Below are 18,663 nucleotides of genomic sequence, written 5' to 3' on the forward strand. Positions count from 1 at the left end.
GCAGCCAGGGACGGCTGCGAGCTGTACAGGGGGGGGTGATGTAGAGGTGTAATTGCGCATGGCTACGTATGTTGAGGTGTGAGTATGCATGGCCACGGATGGCCAACAAACACAATGGGCGGGGTTACGGCCGTACACAAGGGTGGCGCTAGCACCGACGTCCGCATGTGTATCCCCCACGGGCCCCCCCCTCGGGGGCGAGTCCTATAAAAGGTGATGAGCTCGAGGGCTCGAGGTCGGGACTCAGCTTTAACCAGAGAAGACGGAAGACCAGCTAGTGTAGGCCCCAGAGCTCCCCTGGCTCGCTGTCCTTATAAGGGCCGACCAGGGCAAGCCGGTGGCGTGGCCCCGAGAGCCCAGACGAAGCTGGTCTGGTGACTCAGGGAGCCGGGATCCCAGCTTAACCAAGCTGGGACAGATAGCCTCCCCTAGTCCCGTAGTGGAGGAATTGGTATAGGTTAGAGGGGTTAGCTGTCGAGAATCCCTGTAGCCAAGTGACCTGTACAACTGTGTTGGTGTAATAAATAAGTGTGCCTCCGATCCTGTCGTCAAGCCTCCATATATACTTACTACATATCCACTGACTGACCCAACGTTAGAAACTGTAAACCTAATCCTGCATTGCACTGTATTTCCATATGCACTATCCTCGTTGATGCATTCATCCAAGGTTCACATAATTTGATCCTTGCTTTTGCAATGTTCACAAATCATTTTACACACCTTTAGTCAATCCACTGCTTTTGAACGTGATGGATTTGTGGGGAGCGGTGGTGCAGTGACTCACGCATTGTACAGGATGGTCCAGATGTCTTGTGACACCCATTTAATTCTCTAAAACATAAAAAAAAACATTTATACCAATGGGCGTGAAAACAGAAATGAATAAGCAAAGGAAAAACAATTGATAGGGGCCAATTAATTGGGGGTCACACGACATCTTGACCACTCTGTACTACGAATTCCATAACATGAGTTCAATTCCAGGCCGTGTCAAATACCAGTGGTGGCTCTTTGGTGCCCCTGTCCCCCTCACGGCGACTTAAGTGAATCAGAATCTTCATATCGACTGGGGGAATCCGATGAGCTATAAAGCTCTTTTTCACAGATGTCCAGTAGAGTGTGCATATCTTAATCTGGCGCTTCGGAGGCCAGAGGTGGTGCATCGTCACAGGATAAGGGTTGGTGTGGGATTAGCAGATTTGGGGTCACATCATCTATTTTCTTTATCTTCATTAGCTTCATAAATCATCATAATTGGCTTTAATTCACTATATTAATTTATCATAATTGTAACCACTATCATCATTAAGCTCATAATCAAAAACGATTACTTGTATCTATTATCACCAGCATCAGCATCGTCATTGTTGGTTTTATGTGGCGTTAAGACATCTTTTTGACTTCTGGTTAAAAATACGCACTTTTGGCGAATGGTAGAAAACAATTGCACACACATCCTTCTGTTTGGTTTGTTGTCCTTCCCCCGCACCTACGATTGGCCACGTACGATGCGAAATAGGTTCTACATACATACACACATTTGCCTGTGTGTGTTCGCGTGTGAAAATAACGGAGCCTGATTGGTCAGCCTGGGCGGTCACGCAGGACTACCATCGTGACAGCAGCCACTCCCCTAGCCGCTGATTGGCTATAGAAGACGCCGCTCCACCCATTCCACTCAGTGGAATTTTAGCCTAAAACTGCAACAGGAATTTGGTGCAATTTAATTTTGCGGAATATCAGCAAAAACACGAAACCAAACGCAACATGATTCGGGCCCCATGTCCCTTTCAACAGAGAGATATGACAACAAGTATCAAGTGCATGCATATCGGGTAATTATACGCTTTGCAAGACAATTATAAGAAGCGCACAATTGTATCACTGTGTAATTAATTGGTAATTACTAATTGATGGCTGTGCGGCTCAGGGAACTGATGCTTAATCTACATTCATGCACTGAGCAAGCCTCGTTATGGCCCTGGATTGAAATATAATTTTCCCTTCCAAGATTAAACCAAAATGATCACGTTAACTGAGTTTGATGTTATCATGGCAGTCATAAATGCTTGCGTGAATACAATCACCCTTAACATCTGAAATGGTCCTGTACTCTCCCCCCCATCAACCCACACTGACCAGTAGGGTGAAGTATGGTCAAACAATCCTCATGGCCAGCTCGGTGTAGGGAGGTCTTCATTCAATAGTGGAATGATGAGGGGCTGTAAATCATTTTATCAATTGCAAACGCAAACAAAGTTACCAGTTTACATTTCTTTAAAACAACACCAAATATCTGATTAAATATACTTCCCCCCCCCCCTAAAACTTACATCAATCCGTAATCAGAGATGAATTACCTTTCAAAATTAACCCTCTCCACCCAGTACATATTTGTAAAGTCAGAGAGATGGACAGGAGCGACATCATGCACGATTATTTAATACAATTAAAATATACGTCCGATGCACAGATACATTTAAAGCGACTGGCAAAATCTGAGAGACCAATGGCAAGACCTTGGCTGCAGTATGGAATTGAGAACACTGAGTGTGTCATGGGACATCAGACCACGCACCTCAAACATTTCTCAGAGCTTTGACAGCGGAGTGCTATTCCCTCCGCTGCGGTAAGACCACGGTGCACCCAGGAGGCTCCTCCAAGTCACGGTAATAGGTGGCCTCGTTAAGAAGCAGAGTGGAGTGGGTGCCAACATGAGACCTCATTCATATTCAGGGGGCATAAGTGACGGACAGCCACGGTGCTAGGATGAAGCCCTGGGACACTTGACAAAAGCTTTGTGGAGAGACTGGTTAATCAAACCAAGCAGTTGCTTTGTCCTCCGTCGCTTTCATTCCTGTCGTTTGTCCCAATTGTTCTGCCAGTGTTCATTATCGAGTGAAAATTTCATGTCATTACCTGAACCCCCTGCAGATAGCTGAGCAACAAACTGGGAAAGGGAGCAGCTCCATGTGAGATGCCACTAGTCTATTGCAACATTCAATCAAGCCCAGTGCGATGCACCCTTTTGTATTAGGTCCAAGTAAGATTATTCCACCGTCAAGGAGCTATGAGCGGTTGATTCAACTGCAATTATCAGAGTGTAATGGCACTCCAGGGAAAGTGGTGCTGAGATTAGTCACGTTCAAGTAAATGTTGTTTAATCGGATGAGAACTCTATAGAGGCCAGGATGAGTGTAGTTTGCAATAGTGACCTGTTTGACATACCTAAAATACACAGAGGTAGACTCACAATTGAAGGTTGCGAGTTCTTACAAATCCCAGTGGTGGGTGAACTCTGCCTGTCATTCCTCGTGAGTTAATGAAACGGAGAACCGCTCTGTGGTTTACCACACAGGCCCTGGCTCAGTGCCCCTAACAGAGAGGAGCACTGCAGCCACTCTCATTTGAGCAGCGGAGGCATTCAGACGATACGTCTCCCTCAGTAATCTGTCTCCACATAAAAACAAATATTAACAAACATTTCTCACACAACCCACACAGCGCCTCAGGGAGCATACAACGCCAGCAAGCGTTGTTTTTCAAGGCCTCGACACACAGTGCCTTAGAAGCAGAGCCAGGCCTGCCCAAGTCAACGCCGCCATTGAACTGCCGATGCCAAAGCCGAGGACCTCATCCCCATGCCACGGGGTCGTCGCTCGACGCAAAGTAACAGAATGCGTGACTCAACATGATCATTAGCATCGTGGAGAATATCAATAACAACATAAACAGGCAGACGATTTGCCTCCCTCACATATAATCCATCTCCACATCGAAAAATATTAATATTTCTCACACAATCCATCGGCCGTTTGTAAAAATGGCAGCAACTTCGTTGTATATAAGCGCACTGCAAGTAGGCAATAGAACCACGGAATTCGAGAACATCGTAAGTAAGGGGCGAGTTTTCTGCGAGCGCATTGATGTCTTGGCATACAATATACTCGATGGGAAACTGAACCACAGCTGTCAACCCATACGGTGTTGCCGTATTCTTGTCCAGGGAAATTGAGTTTTCAGGTCCATACGGCGTACAGTCGTTTCAATACTGGCAAAATAATGTTTTGTCTTTTTTTGTGTTTCTCCCTCGTGATGGGACTTTGTAGGATGAACGTTGAGATGTATAAGGGGCACGGGGTGACCAATATGGTCTGAATTGGTCTGTAACAAGGTAGGGCACTGATAAGGGGTTGACAGGCATGCTGGACCCTCCTGATAAGGAGTCTCGAAGGGAGACATTTGAATGGTTTCTAATTTAGCTCACATTTTGAAATTCAAATTAGTAAACGTATGTCACGCTGTGTCCTACGGGCACCAGCGACTACTTCACTGCATGCCATTGCAGGTGACCAAACCAGCAGCAAGAGCCTGGAAAGTGACTGAATGCCAACAGCAAGTCTCCTGCTTTGCAATTGCTTATTGTTAGCACAGACCTTTGACTCGTTCACGAAATGTTACGAACTCGTAAGTATGTATTTTTTAATTCAGGAGGGTTCTTGAGCCTGAGCTGTTATTTGATGGAAGATAGTGCTTTTACAACGCCAAGTGACATCCCATTGCGACGCTAATAGTGTGTTTAATAGCGTCTTTAAGCGGGTAGCGCATTGCGCTACGAACTCGGTGACCCAAGATCGATTCCCGCTCGTCACCAATAACAATGGTGAATATGTGAACTGGTCGTGTGCTTCCCCTAAGTCAACTCAGACTGAAATTAGTACCTGGTGTGGTGTGTAAACATCAGCATTGGGGAGACAAAGGCTCCAACAGTCTGCTAAAAGCCACATGGGGGATCATTGTCCTGCTTAAAGGTGTCCAGAGCATGGGGTGGTGCTTGGCTGCATTAGTGGCCTTGAGCCAGTGGTGGAAATTCTCCCTTCCTATGGCGGGGGCCAGTTTGAGCATGTAACAACGGCTACTGACGTCCTGCAAAGTGCTCATGGGTTTGTTGACCCCCCCCCCCCCCCCCCCCAGAGGGATGTTAGGCTGAGTTGATCCACAGGCAATATTTTAACTCACAACCATCTGAATGTCAGTCGTGTGGTCTATTCACAACAACACCCAACCGAATTCTGGAAAGTTCATGAAAATTATCCACCAGTAGCTTCTGTTGCAGTGGACACAACCTGCTGCTAAGACTCGGTGAAGTCAAAACCAGTTCAGGATTTTCCTCATTTAAACAAATATGATCAGGATACATTGTTTCTGAAATCCCACTACCTGTCAATAGGGTGGATGTTTAATCACATTTTGGTGATTCAATTAGCGTCCTTCCTCTATATTCCAAATAAGGATTCGACTTGCACTGACAAGTGAACTGCATCCATGCCAATGACCTGGGAAATAACAAATACTTAAATTCGATACAGCGCTGGGATGGTTATTGGCTGCTGCCAGTCAATATCTCATTTTGTGTGGTGGCGTGTTGTCATGAATGTTTAATTTATTGTCAAGACACGGACGTACGCCACTACTCTGAGCTGCAAAGGCATGAATCTCAAGCGACAAAGCCCAATGGCGACATGGCAAAGACAGCTGCGCAGCCTCGCAGTCGGCACGACGCTCACCACTGGGCCACCTTATGAAGCGTCAAAGGTTCAATCCCTGCCACAGCCACTGGGTAATTTCACCAGACAGATGGTTTTGCTGTCGAGTGAATACGGTTGTCAATATCGTGTGACGTATTTTCTAGAGTATTGTAGCTCAGGTCTCATTTGAAAATGTTCTGCAACTTAATTATAAATAACAATTCATATTTCATCTGGCCAGATAGTACTGTAAGTGATTATAGTGAGTGGCTCACAAGATGCATGTCCTTGATACCTCTGGAGTCAATATAATGATTATCGCTATGTGGGACATTAACGATGGTTGTGATACAGATAGACTGGCTCCCATCAGAAACACGTACAATTTTCCACCACTGGTTCATTGCTGCCAAGGAAAAATGGGGACCATCCCATGCTCTTTTGAGCAGGCAGACGATACTTTGAAACACATTTTTTTTTTTAAATATGTGATTCAGTTTGAATGTGTATAGCGTCTAGATACGACTGCAGCTATGGATGCTGCACAAGCAACAGAGGGCATATTTATTGTATATTTATTACTGTTTTGTCACAATGGGTAATCGACTGCTAAAACGAAAGCACTATCAGGGCCGTCAAGAGGAGATGAACGTTGTCTGACACTACCGCACAATGGCATTCTCTTGAAAAAACACGCAACAGGGTTTTTAATGTTCACTTTGCCTCAAACAATCTGCGAGAAACAAGAAGCCACTTTTCGTTTTTTGTACGTCTATTTAAGCAGTCATTTGTGTGTAATTAAAAGTATTTACGATGTGCATGTGTGTATGTCTGGACATTTCTCTTCCTACAGAAATAAACCAATCCAAATGTAGCCCCACCGGAACAAGTATTGTATGACCCTATAAAACTTATAGGGCAATGACATTACTGGTTGAAACTTAGACCTCAGAGGGACATTTTGGTGGTAAAACATTAAGTTAAAGCACTGTCAAAGAGTTAAATAAAGCCCTTTGCGGCTGCAGTATTGCAATTTTAAGTAAATCTGTGGCCTAATGTTTCTCATTCAGAACCTCCTTGGTTTTTTTTATAGCTGACTTTCAAATTTGACATGGGCCACATTTCGAGGAACTGCCATAATTGTATCATAATTATAATGTGATGATTGGCTCAGCCAATCATTTTCTCGGGGACAAAGTCATGAGTAGCAGTCTCACTGAAGTTCATCGGCAGTTGACATTTTGATTTACTTTAGATAGACTTGCCCCTGACACGGAAATGCGGAATTTCTATCTCTGGCTAGAGAGTCGCCAATGGAGACGAGACCGGCCTCGCGCCCACGTTTCAGCACGGATGCATTGTGTCGACTCGAATTTGAACGAGCCGTGTGTATTGCCAACGAAAAGAAAGATGTAGTTGGGGGTTTTGATCTTATTTCTGTTTCGTGAAAAAAAAAATTTGTTTAACATCATAAAATTTCCCAGTAGAATATTCGCGTTTAGTTTTGTTTTTATCTTTCAAAACAAGTTTCGAGGAGCTTCCCTGTGCCGTAGCTGTGGTTGTGCATACTAACTGAATGAATTACTGCGCGCAAATGGTTAACACGCACAATTCGTTTAAGTCCGAGGTGGTTCAGAGTGAGAGGATCGTGTCAGAGCGAATTGAGGCAGCCTCCCTTCAGGGCCGAGGTTTGGATGCAAGGTTACTGACCACGATTAAATCAGTTTCTCAAAAAAACAAGCTACTGGTCTCGTCATATTACCGTGATAAAAAAAACATCACCACGTAAATTTTAGTTTCTTGTGTAATTTGGCATATTCCCGCTCCGAATGTTAAAATTTCTAAACGTTTTATAATTAAGTACGATGTAATCCTCTGTAGAACCATTAGTACTCCTGGCCTAAAATCGAGGAGACACAGAGATCCATCATTGCTTTTTTGTGCCACGTTCACAGCGTTAGCATTTGTAATTTTAAATCCTATTAAGACATATAAGCATATGGCGAAGTCAAAGTCAATATGAATCCCTGATCAAACAAGCAATGGAGGGGGGCACATTTACATGAGCGGGCCCTTTAGTCTATGTGTCAATTCCACATTCCCGTGCCAGGAGCCTGTACGAATCGGACAAACTGGCAGGCTTTTTGTGAACCTCAAAAGCGCAGTGAGCAACGTCAAATACCTTGATTTTAAACTCGCAAACCTTTCCGATTGTGAGTCGAGTCCTCTGACCTCACTGCCACTCGATCAGATATGTAGATACATTATTTGACACGTGAGATACATTATTTGGTGATGATGCTGCTGCTGCGTTGGCAGCAGTGCACAATCACGATCGGCAACAACATCATCAACAAACCTCAACTCACTCGTCGCTAACGCAGCCTTAAAAAAAATAGAAATGCGTTCGTGACCTGTTTTTTTGCAATCAGTCGTCGTTTGCCGTATTATTGCTTATGAAGTGTATGCAACGAGTTTAACCATTCAAACTGTTGTGCTTGCCAGGCACCAAAACCAAAGAAGGTGTTGTGAACAGCGTTAACACAGGTACGTGCTCACTACGTGTCCCTCGCCACTTTAACAGTGGAGCCGTCGCATGAATGTTAATTGCAAAATGTGTTCTCTTAAGCGTTTCGGATTACATTAGCTGGATTATACGGCATCCTGTCCTGAACAAAACATGCTAAATTAACCACGAGGAGAATAACACGACGCGTTCATTATTTAAACACTTTGTGCACATTTGATGAAGCGGCGATGCACAAGGCAGGATGATTGCATGCTTAGTCATGAGCCACCAGGTCAAGGTGTTTGTGCATTTTTTATAATTTAAGAATTTGTTTTTGTCTTCCATTACCGGAAGTTTGTCCAACCGTAATATGGGTTAAGCTGCACGAAGTTGATTACTGTGTCACCCGTTGTGAGAGCAGATTGAGAGTTCACCCCCTGCCCCTTACAAATGTTCCGGCCAGCATCAACGCATTGACTTATCAATCCTCGAAACGGACTCCCTCGTTCTGCATTGGAATTATTATGAAATACGGCTGATGGACCGCACCGTGATTGCAGCGGCGATCTCGCTGTCGTAAAAGCTGTGAATTCACGTCCCGGCACGAAGTCAACCTGCCCATCGTCCCTCCGGCCTGCACTATTGTTGTTGTCTCATGACGGGTCTTTGTCATTTACAGATTCGATTATCCCTCTGGGGGGGGGGGTCGATGAAACGAACCTCAGTTAATTGTTCCCCTTCCCCAAACCTCCCACGCTCTCGCTCCACATCCTCGCGTGCAGTGGCCGAGAAGACCAAGGAGTCGGCGCAGGCTGTGAGCGGTGCGGTCGTGAGCGGCGTCAACACGGTGGCAGGCAAGACGGTGGAAGGAGCCGAGAATGTCGCCGCAGCTGCAGGCATCCCCGTGGAACCGGTACGCACGCACGCCGCGACGCCAACAGCAAACCGTGAGGCTGACTTACGTTAGACCATCTAGCACCACAGTGCGCTAGGTCAGTTGCACAGGAAACGCGGAACGTTGGGGGCAATTTTGGGCGAGCGGTTCCAACTGCATGCCAACGTTGGCCCGACGTTACATGGAGGTATGGCCACCATCCGCTGAACATTCCTATCACATCGTGAAATGTACAGCTCACTCAGTCTATAAGCCACTGCCAGCATTAAAGCCCAGCTTGTGAAGCCCACAGTCTTTCCTTACATAACCTAAGAGCCACTTATGAAATTGAGTGCCTCATACACTGACCAAAGGGTTGACTGTTCAGTATAAGTGTTCAGCCACAGGGCTTTTATGTTCAACCTGAGTGCCTTTCATTTGGTCTGAAGTGATGGCTTGGAGGAGCTCTTTTGAATTGAGATTTGCTGGTCCCCAGAGGACACAAGTCCCATCTGACATATTAGATGCTCCATGTTTGCAGCCCCATTAACACGCATAATCAACACGCGACTTGGCCACGGCCTTCAGTATCATCTGGAGGAAGTGAAAATTGGAATGTGCCCACGGCGTTAATGATGTGTTACCGCTTTGTTTAACTTCTCAGTCAGCGCGCGCGCGCGCCGTGAATTGCGCGTCAAAGCCAATTTACACTCTGCGCATAAAATTAGTTTTATGGGCGAGCAAAGCAAACGCGAAGATGTAATGTGCCTGTCCCTCGGTTTCGAGGCTCGCATTTCAAGATTCAGCATCAACATTCGGAAACCCTCACGCGCTGGATTAAAGCGCAAAAAAACCACTGTACCAAGAGACCGGTTTGAGATCGCAGCGTGGGCACGCGAAACGTGATTTGAAGCGCCACTCTCGACTTATATTCGCTGTCCCGGCGAGCCCGCTGGGAGTGAAGCGCCGCAAAGACTGTCAGCATACTTGAAGCGTCCGTACGAAATGAGTTACGTTTTTGCAGCTCGACGGTCAAAATCGTAGACGGAACAATGGACTTGACCGAGTGCAAGCCATGCATGTCGGCAACAGCATCGCACTGGTGTGGCTGTGACCTCGCGGTCACGACGTAAGAGTTGGGTGGGGGGATCGCCCGGGTTTTGTACAACTCCAAAACCTGTTGGGCTGCAAGGTTGCCGCGAGATGGGTAGTTACAGCAAGTTGCTTGTTGAATCCTTGTTCCTCGAGTCTCATCACATTGTATGCCGGCACTTTATTCAGGTTTCTCTGCTTTCCTCCCATGAGCCATAACATTCGGTAAATGGAATTGGCCAAACATCCGAATGGATGACACTCCGATAAACAATATAGTCGTGAGATTCGCTGAGGCATCTTTGTAAATGACGGATATTTAAGTATTCTTATTATATGCTAACTGCCACGTTAATGCACGTGACTTAACAACACATTTTTTAAATGGGTGTCATGAATAGTCACACAATCGTGTGCACAAAATTACCGACGAATGGATGGAGGGTAGGATGGGCAGCACGATATTTGGCATAATTTCATGAAGTTTTACTTAATGCCATTGATGTATTTTTTTAAAACAAGTTATCGATGTAATGTCGTTGGTTTTATGTAAGAATTCATGTCGCACTTTGATATCATCGTTTTACAAACAAATGTTTTAACTGTTGAGATATTTTACTCCACAGCAGCGCTCCGCGGTTCATTTCGACAGAACCCATCAAGTTAAGGTTGCCTTAAGTTTTCCAGGGCTTCAATTAATTTCTGTTAGTCTTTAAAACCCCCTTTCTTTTCATCTTAGACTGAGCCAGGGGCAGAGCCAGGAGCGGAGCCAGGTGAACAGGAGGTTGAGCCACCTGCCCAGCAGGGGGAGCATCAGGTACGTGGAAACAATCCTCCTGTCATGTACAATGAGATGATTAATAGTTAAAGCATCAACACAGGGACTCCACTACTAACGGACGAGTTAGGTTCCAGAGGTCTGTTCGTAAGTCCAACGCTACTCCTGTCGATTTCAAACATGTTGTACGGCATGTACACTAAACACGGGGAATGGCTTTAAAAGTTGGATAATATCCTGTAGATGTAGACGCCACCGGTTCTTTATGTTCTGCAAATGTAGATGCCACCGCCGCCATCTATTGCACGGCGGTTGAAACTTACGACTCTCGGTCCGAACAGGCAACTGGACATACGGACAGGTTTGTTCGTATCTCTGAAAGTTTGTAAGTCGAATGTTCGTAAGTTAGAGGAGTCTCTGAAGTTGGCACAACGTCTTATAAGAACTTTAACTCGACCTGGAACATTATTTTAGAGGCCTTGTCCTCCCGCTCCTTTCCTTGTCCCACACAGTAAACATGCAAAACATTGGTTCAACGTTAACCAACGTTTTGCCCAACGTTTCCATGTTTAATGGTAAGTCACTATTCAGAACTCAAGTGTTCTTGCAGGCGTATGCTTTTATACTCTTTCTACATTAAAAACTGAAAAATTCCCAGTGCATAAAGCCATCCATTGAGAGATGGTGGCGGTTTAGGGAGACCTTTATCCTACAATGGACTGATCACAGCTGATGCTGATGATGAAGTCCATTTATGGGTGTGCTGTGGTTATAGACACTACTCTATATTTACCTTAATGACACACACGAATACAAGAATAGGTTAGCCGTGACTCACATCACTGGTGAGTGGCATCTGAACCAATGCTGGTCCAGCCTTGTCCAACCCGCACGAACCAACATGGTTAAGTATGGTCAAACAATCCCAGTTGACTAGCATTTGTGTGTGGAGGCCTTAATCCAATCGTGGAATGACAAATGACTGCACATGTATCGCGACCAATATTATCCATAAGAGGTTTTGTGGGTTGCATTGCGTAAATACAGAAGTGCGTAACACTTCTGATAATTTGCAACAATACCACAAGCAATGTGCCTCCGGGCTCTGGAGACCACCTGGAGAAGATTCCAGGACACGTGTGTTGACAATGACTGGCGAACAAGTGGAGTACTCTTTGACTTTCTGAAGCTATTAACATAAATTTTTTTATCATGTTACAGTCTAGTATCCGTTCCTTTTCCGCTAAAAACGACAGTCCCATATGAGTGTTAACAGTTTTTTTAAAGCACCCTGTATAAATGTGTCGTTAAACCCGCCACCACCCGACACAGCCAATTAGAAAGGTTTGTCACGTAAACAGAACGTGCCAATTCGTTATGATTACAGCACACCAGTGTGTTGGAAAGTAAACCCACACTGGCATCAAGCTAGTTGTAATTACTTGCGAAACGTCATACTCGAATTGCAAATGTTGTGGGTTTACTCTCCAACACAACCGGTGTGCTGTACTAGCAACGAATTGGCATGTTCTGTTTACGTGACAAACCTTACTAATTGGCTGCGTGGGGTGGTGGTGGGTTTAACAACATTCATAATTACGCTATCTAACCCAAAACAACATCTATTATGCATATGTATTGTTCGAACTAATTATAAATGACTAAATCCAATAACAGTGCTCCACTTCACAACATACGCGTTCCAAAGGACTCAACACACTCGTTATCAACACCGTGACCTTAAAAGAAGAAAATATATATCCATAATCGGCGACGTTTTGGGCAATGGCGCTTCTTCGTAGCACAAAAAACCCATGCAGATGGGACATTGCCCGTTAACGTGGCGGATTGCATACTTTTGTTATTTGAAGGCAGCGTTGGTGACGAGAAGCACGGAGTTCTTTGTTGACTGTGCTTGTGCTCCACTGCCAACGCGGCCTCGCCAAATAATTTGTTTAATACCGGTGTTTCCAACCTTCTCTTGCAACCTTTCGGGCCTTAACTGCGTCACTCTGGTGCCTCACTGTTTGCTAGGATCAACGGTTTTTCATCACGACCATCTCTCAATGGCTCTGGCTATCAGCAATGCAACGATTGTTGATAGTCAAAGCCCGCATTAGCAGCTTTTCGACTCAACTAGCCTCAGACAGGCCAGTGTGTTTTGTTGAGCTTTAAGGGTTTGGGTTAGAATAGTTTGTGGGTTATGGGCAGGGCAGGTGCTCGTTCTTTTATCGTCTCTGGAAACGTTGGGGATCGGGGTGGAAGGGCGGCTATGGAGGGAGATGGCTCATACATATGTCGTATGTTGAACTTCTTTTGCGCACCGTACGTAGTCAACCGCGACAATCGGAGGTGCAGGGGAAGGACAGCAAACTAAACACAAAAATCAGTTCTAAAGATATTAGTTTTCAATCTAGATTGAAAAATGCATAGCTCCAGTGGCTTTCTAATATCGGAAGGAAGAGCGTTCCAGACGGCCACAGAAGCTCATCTAAAAGCACGCGATGCGGTGACGTTCTTTGTTCTACGGTTAACCAAAAGCCGCTGCTGTGAGGATAACCGGAGTTTGCATGATGGGGTTAACGCTCCTTTACTAGATCAGCAAGGTATTGTGGTTCATTTGTGGCAAGCACTTTGTGTGTAATGAGCGCGACCTCATAAGGGGCCGTCCATAAATGACGTCACGCACCTAGGGGGGGGGAGAGGTCAGACATTTGTGACGATGTGTGACGGGGGGGGGGGGGGTGTGAGAAATGTGACGTCACATCAAAATGCGCAACTTTAAATAAATATAGACAACACGTTCTACTTAATGAAATAGACTTTTTGATAAATGTTTTCTCATACAACATCAGAGTGCAGCGCCACATTAAATACGCACTACAATGACAATAGTTTAAAGCGATTTGAAGCATGTTTTATTTTGGGGGGGGGGGCAGAGCTTTGTGACGTCATATTTTAGGGAGGGGTCTGACTTTTTGTGACGCCGTGTGACTAATGGGGGGGGGGGGGGGGGGGTCAAAAATCGTCCAAAATCGCGTGACGTCATTTATGGACGGCCCCTAATGTGTTCGTTTGGCAACCAGAAGTCAATGCAAATTGGTGAGCACCAGACGGACACGGTCAGATTTTGCAATACCCATCACGACACGTGGTGACGATGATAATACGAACGAGAATTACGGTCTTCTTTACGTGGTTTAAATCGCTCAAAGTAAAATGTAAGCTTGTTAAAATAATTGTATACAACTGTGCTTTGCTTTATATTCACAGGCGGACATGATGTGAGAGGCCGCAGAAGATCGAAAATGATAAAATAACAAATAACCGACATGGGTAGGGGAGGGGTCTGGGGAAGATGGCCGTGCTCGGTCCGTCATTTTAAAACTGGAAACAAATATATTATTGGCGGTACATTATTTAAATAAACTAGAGTAAACTATAATATTAGATGTTTTAATTAAGCAAAAATGTATAGACCTCATTAGTGCAACACGATGGCATTACCTGCTTTCTGTAGCAATAGGCAAATAGCGAGGCGTGTAAATGTGGCACACTGGCAGCTAGGTGAGGTTTAAAATGCATCGCGCACAACGCAGACACGGCCACGCGTATATACTCACACATACACACACAATACCGTATGTAGGCTACACGCACATGCATGCAAATCCACACAAACTAGGCATGCAGTGAGTGTAAAAAAAACAATCCTTTCCCAGTTGCTATTATTAGACTTTCATTCGCTTTGTTGGGCATCTTAACGGAAGTGACACACCGATGAAACCCATCCGTCTGGACTCATTCGGACGTTCTCCCACGCGTGCCCGGAATTCTAATGCATGCAGGGACCAGGTTGCGTCGGTGACACCGCGCTTGTCGGAGAGCGAGAGACAGAACGTGTGTCCCGTGTTGCTGAGAGGTCTCTTCCAATCAGCAACTCCAAACGTCTTGCCCAACGTTAATGCATGAGTAGTTATGAGACAATTGCGCGGAGCGAATTGCAGCCGTGATTTGTATTTGGCCCCTGTGTAATGGTACTGAATGCATACTTTGGTCATGCACTTGCATACACAGATGTATTTTTATTATTATTATTATTTTAGAGTTTATATTTTTCAATGCGTAAATGTGTAGCCCAGATTACCAGGAATCAGATTTTACACTCCAGTGTTTATTTATGTACGTGTTTGAAACCAGGTGATAAATAGGTGATATGTGATAGCATGGATATTCCAGTCATTCGCGAACGATTAAAATGGCATGCATGAAACCGTGGATAATATGGAATGCATGACAGATTCCTCCAATCAAACTGGAGCAATGCAGACAACCGGATGAATGTCTCACTTCGGCAATGATGAGGAAACAAGACTTTCTGTGGATGTTAAAACAGGCCTGCATTGAGCAACCGACGCCACGTTGTGGTTTTGGCCAGTGGCTTTTAGGGTCATGTAGCCAGAGTGATTTTGTCAATTGTATGTTCAAAGCATGTTTATGGACCACATCGATCGCTATGGAAGAAAGGTTAACTTTAGTGTAATGAGATGGGTGTTTGAGGTAGTAGTAGTAATCTGTACGTACGTGACCGTGTGGATCAGGTGAGTTTTACTTCCAACGAAGCATCTTTATCAAACAAGCATCTGGTCTCAAAATGCATGCTTGCTGATAATTCTCGGGATTTCGCGGCAGGATATTGCGAGAAGCGTTCGAACGTTGCCTAGAGCACGACTGCAGCGTGCTGCACGTATCATCAGGTGGTTGCAAAGAGCGGGGCACGTGTGCGGGATGGAGGAGGGCATGTAGTTTACCGATGCAGGTGACCGGGGTGCAGACCTAAAGCCAGACGGTGCTGATGAGACCCGTGAGAGAAGCCACCGGACGATTGGTTTATTGGCTAAGCATTCAAAGATGGAATAAATACAGTGACTAATAGAGGCGACGATGAGGTGAGAGGGCATCAGCGGCATGTGTACAATTCGAGACGTGTATACGCATGTTACGGGAAGCAGGTGAGAGCATGGTTGAGGAATTGTGTGCCGTGTAGAAGTGCGGATGTAAAGGTGCGGGATATAAAATCTGTCCAAACAAATGTGCAAAAAAAAACCCCATCGTAAAAAGTGCAGATTCCAGTGAAAGACGAATAATGGTTCACACGTTTGCCATCTGAGAAAATAACTCGACGTAGTGGGCCGCAGGGACAGTACAAAAAAAATCAATTGTTGTACCGTACTTATATGCTACCGCGTCTGTGACTCCCTTTCACCTACCTGCACTGAGCAGCGTGAAGTGTGGTCAGATGGAGCCCCGTGACATGTACAGTAGTACGTGTAGAGGCCGTCATCCAGCAGTGGATTGACACAGGTCTGTACTTGTGGTGGGACCAATCTTTCCACTGAAAGATGACTCTTGTGTCCACCAAAGAGCTACTCATTTTATGCACCCTGGAGGGAGAATGAGCTGGATCCACCCCATAACGGGATTTGAACAGGTTCTAGAGAGGCATAACATAAATGAGTTACTTCAAAATATAAAACAGAATGATGAAAATTAAGCCATGCAATTAGTTACATTAAAACCATGTCCAAACAATTGGATATTATCGTAAACTTATATTCGCTGATAATCCAATCCATGATTTAAAGTCGTACGCAGAACTTGTTTTTATTAAACAAAAATCAATCTAGCAGATGCTAAGCTTACCTCATTACCGAGGAATCGTGCTGAAATTAATCTCAAACCAAATTTTGTATTTTGGCAAAGGAGTTTGGGTCACAACCGAAGCTGCAGGGGGGCGGGTTTATTGTTAACCAATAGGCGTCGTCGCGAGTGAAACAACAACATGGCCGAAACTCTTGACTTTGGTAACTCTTGCAGTGAGACTCATCCTGGCCTCTTGTTGTATCTCACCTGGCTAAACAAAATGGCCTTGAGATTTCCCTTCATAGCTTTGCGTCGCCACTTACTCTCTGTACTGTGTTTTATTCAGCGTTTAATGTTTATACAGCAGGTGGATGTATATGTATCGCCAGTGGTCGGAATTCACACACTTCGAGCCAGAGTACAGGTGGAGTCACAGTTTCACTCACTCCTGCATCTCCTTCACGGTGATTTCTAGCAGAAAATTACAAAAGCGTGCAATCACCTTTTAATGCAAACGTTAAAAAGAACCAGAGAAACCCGTCATTTTGCCAGAGCGCGCGTTCGTGAGCTGGTGCCTTTTCCAAATTCACAAACTTAAAAAAAAAACTCACGTCCAATTGTTAAACCATAATGACAACTCGTCCTGGGTACCCCTCCCACGTCTCGACCGTTTGCGAAAGAGGATGAATCTCGGTGGGCCTCAGCCTTTCTAAATATAGGACGCTGAATTCGAGTGTGAAAACACTAGCATGTCGTGTTGTGTGCAATTTAATTGACTAAAAGCTTTTGTTACAAAAAATTAATTTCGAAACGTTTTTTCATATAATATGAAAAAATACTTTTTTACTAAATAGTGGTGAATGGGTTTAAGGATTACAGTATTTGAACAATGCATTACATATTTGTGCATGGTAGTGTGTGTGTTCTTTGTTATCCCATACTGACGGGTAGAATTTAGAGCTAATGCACTGCAGCAAATGCTCGTTTTTGCCAGCTCCGGAAATGAATGAAAGGACAAACTCTGCGGCTCATGATTGTGTTGCCAATGACCAGATGCATGCATTGCACGTGCACAGTTACCAAAATGAATGGGCGACTGAGCACAATCAAGGTAGCAAGCACATCGTGCCCCTGGTGTCATTCAGAATAGTATATGGAGCGTGTTAGTGAATAAATAGGTGCATGGACATACCAAGGCAAGAATAGTTCCCCGTTTAGTTGTGTAGAGCGTTGGGGAAAATGTTTTTTTAGTGAGCATCTTCAGTGTTAAGGCATGCTAAGGACTGTGGTTTGGCAAGCACGACCAACTCCCGTTCGTTTTTGTCCCCCCCCCCCCCACCCTTGCTGATGTTGACACATTGCACCAGGAAATACATTGTCTTGTGAGTCCACCTGTGGGATTGTCAGGCCAGGACCCATTTGTGTGTCATGGCCAAGAGTCTAACCTCTGGGTCGCAGTGATCAAAGCATAGCCAATCTTAGCGTCTACGCCACGGTTCCGCACAGGTGTATGAACACACGGACCCGCACACCCTCACACACACGGGCACACTCTGCATTAAACAACAATTATAATTGTCCGTGGCACTGAGAGATAACTCCGTAATTACATCTCTAAAGTATTAAAATGCGCAAATTATATTTACGAACACAAACTGACAGCAGGCCACTCTCATCAGGGCATAGTTTTTAGTTATTTCCGTAATAATATTCGAACATAAATTAAACCATTACCGTCGAACAGATGGGCCTGTAATCGACAAAGCAATGATGGCTTCAAGCTGATTACGACATTTGCATTTGGCACTTTCTCAAATATCCCATCACGTCCCAACAAAATTGGCTTTGCCCTAGAACCTAATCTTAGCTGCCACCGTGACATCGTTTGAGCCTGTGCTTTGGACGCGGGTGTTACGTATTCAGTGTGCAACCAACGTGTTCAATTGTGAGATGCCAAGCAACTGAATACGTTCACTCTCTCTTAAAACAAAACATTTGCCATTTAGTGGAATAAAGAAGGTCTCATGGAAGTTCCGGTGGCTTGTGTGATTCATTGTGCTCTGTTTCCCGTGACGTGACGTGCGACGTGTATTTTTTTAACACTTCGCGTGATATAAATTGGCGCCCGCTCGCACGTGTCGGTTGCTCCGGTTTCCTCTCACATGTAAACGCTAATTGATTCATAATTAAAGGTTTTTGGGTTAGATCGCGTTATTTATAAATGTGTCGTAACCCT

At 44.9% G+C, this 18,663-nt stretch overlaps 1 protein-coding gene across 1 annotated transcript in view; it reads left to right on the top strand.

Annotated features, from left to right (window-relative positions):
• The window catches only part of LOC133341887 (gamma-synuclein-like), a 40,393-nt gene extending 21,936 nt beyond the window's left edge, over nucleotides 1–18,457 (top strand). The window contains exons 3-6 of the mRNA XM_061550700.1: nucleotides 8,037–8,078; nucleotides 8,823–8,953; nucleotides 10,746–10,823; nucleotides 14,058–18,457. Of these exons, the coding sequence (XP_061406684.1) occupies nucleotides 8,037–8,078; nucleotides 8,823–8,953; nucleotides 10,746–10,823; nucleotides 14,058–14,072 (266 nt within the window). The 3' untranslated portion in view covers nucleotides 14,073–18,457. The remainder of the gene's footprint in view (nucleotides 1–8,036; nucleotides 8,079–8,822; nucleotides 8,954–10,745; nucleotides 10,824–14,057) is intronic.
• The last annotated feature ends 206 nt before the right edge of the window (nucleotides 18,458–18,663 follow it).

This window comes from Lethenteron reissneri, chromosome 12, assembly GCF_015708825.2.
Source record: "Lethenteron reissneri isolate LAM-NWPU_2019-01 chromosome 12, ASM1570882v1, whole genome shotgun sequence".
Classification (NCBI taxonomy): domain Eukaryota; kingdom Metazoa; phylum Chordata; class Hyperoartia; order Petromyzontiformes; family Petromyzontidae; genus Lethenteron; species Lethenteron reissneri.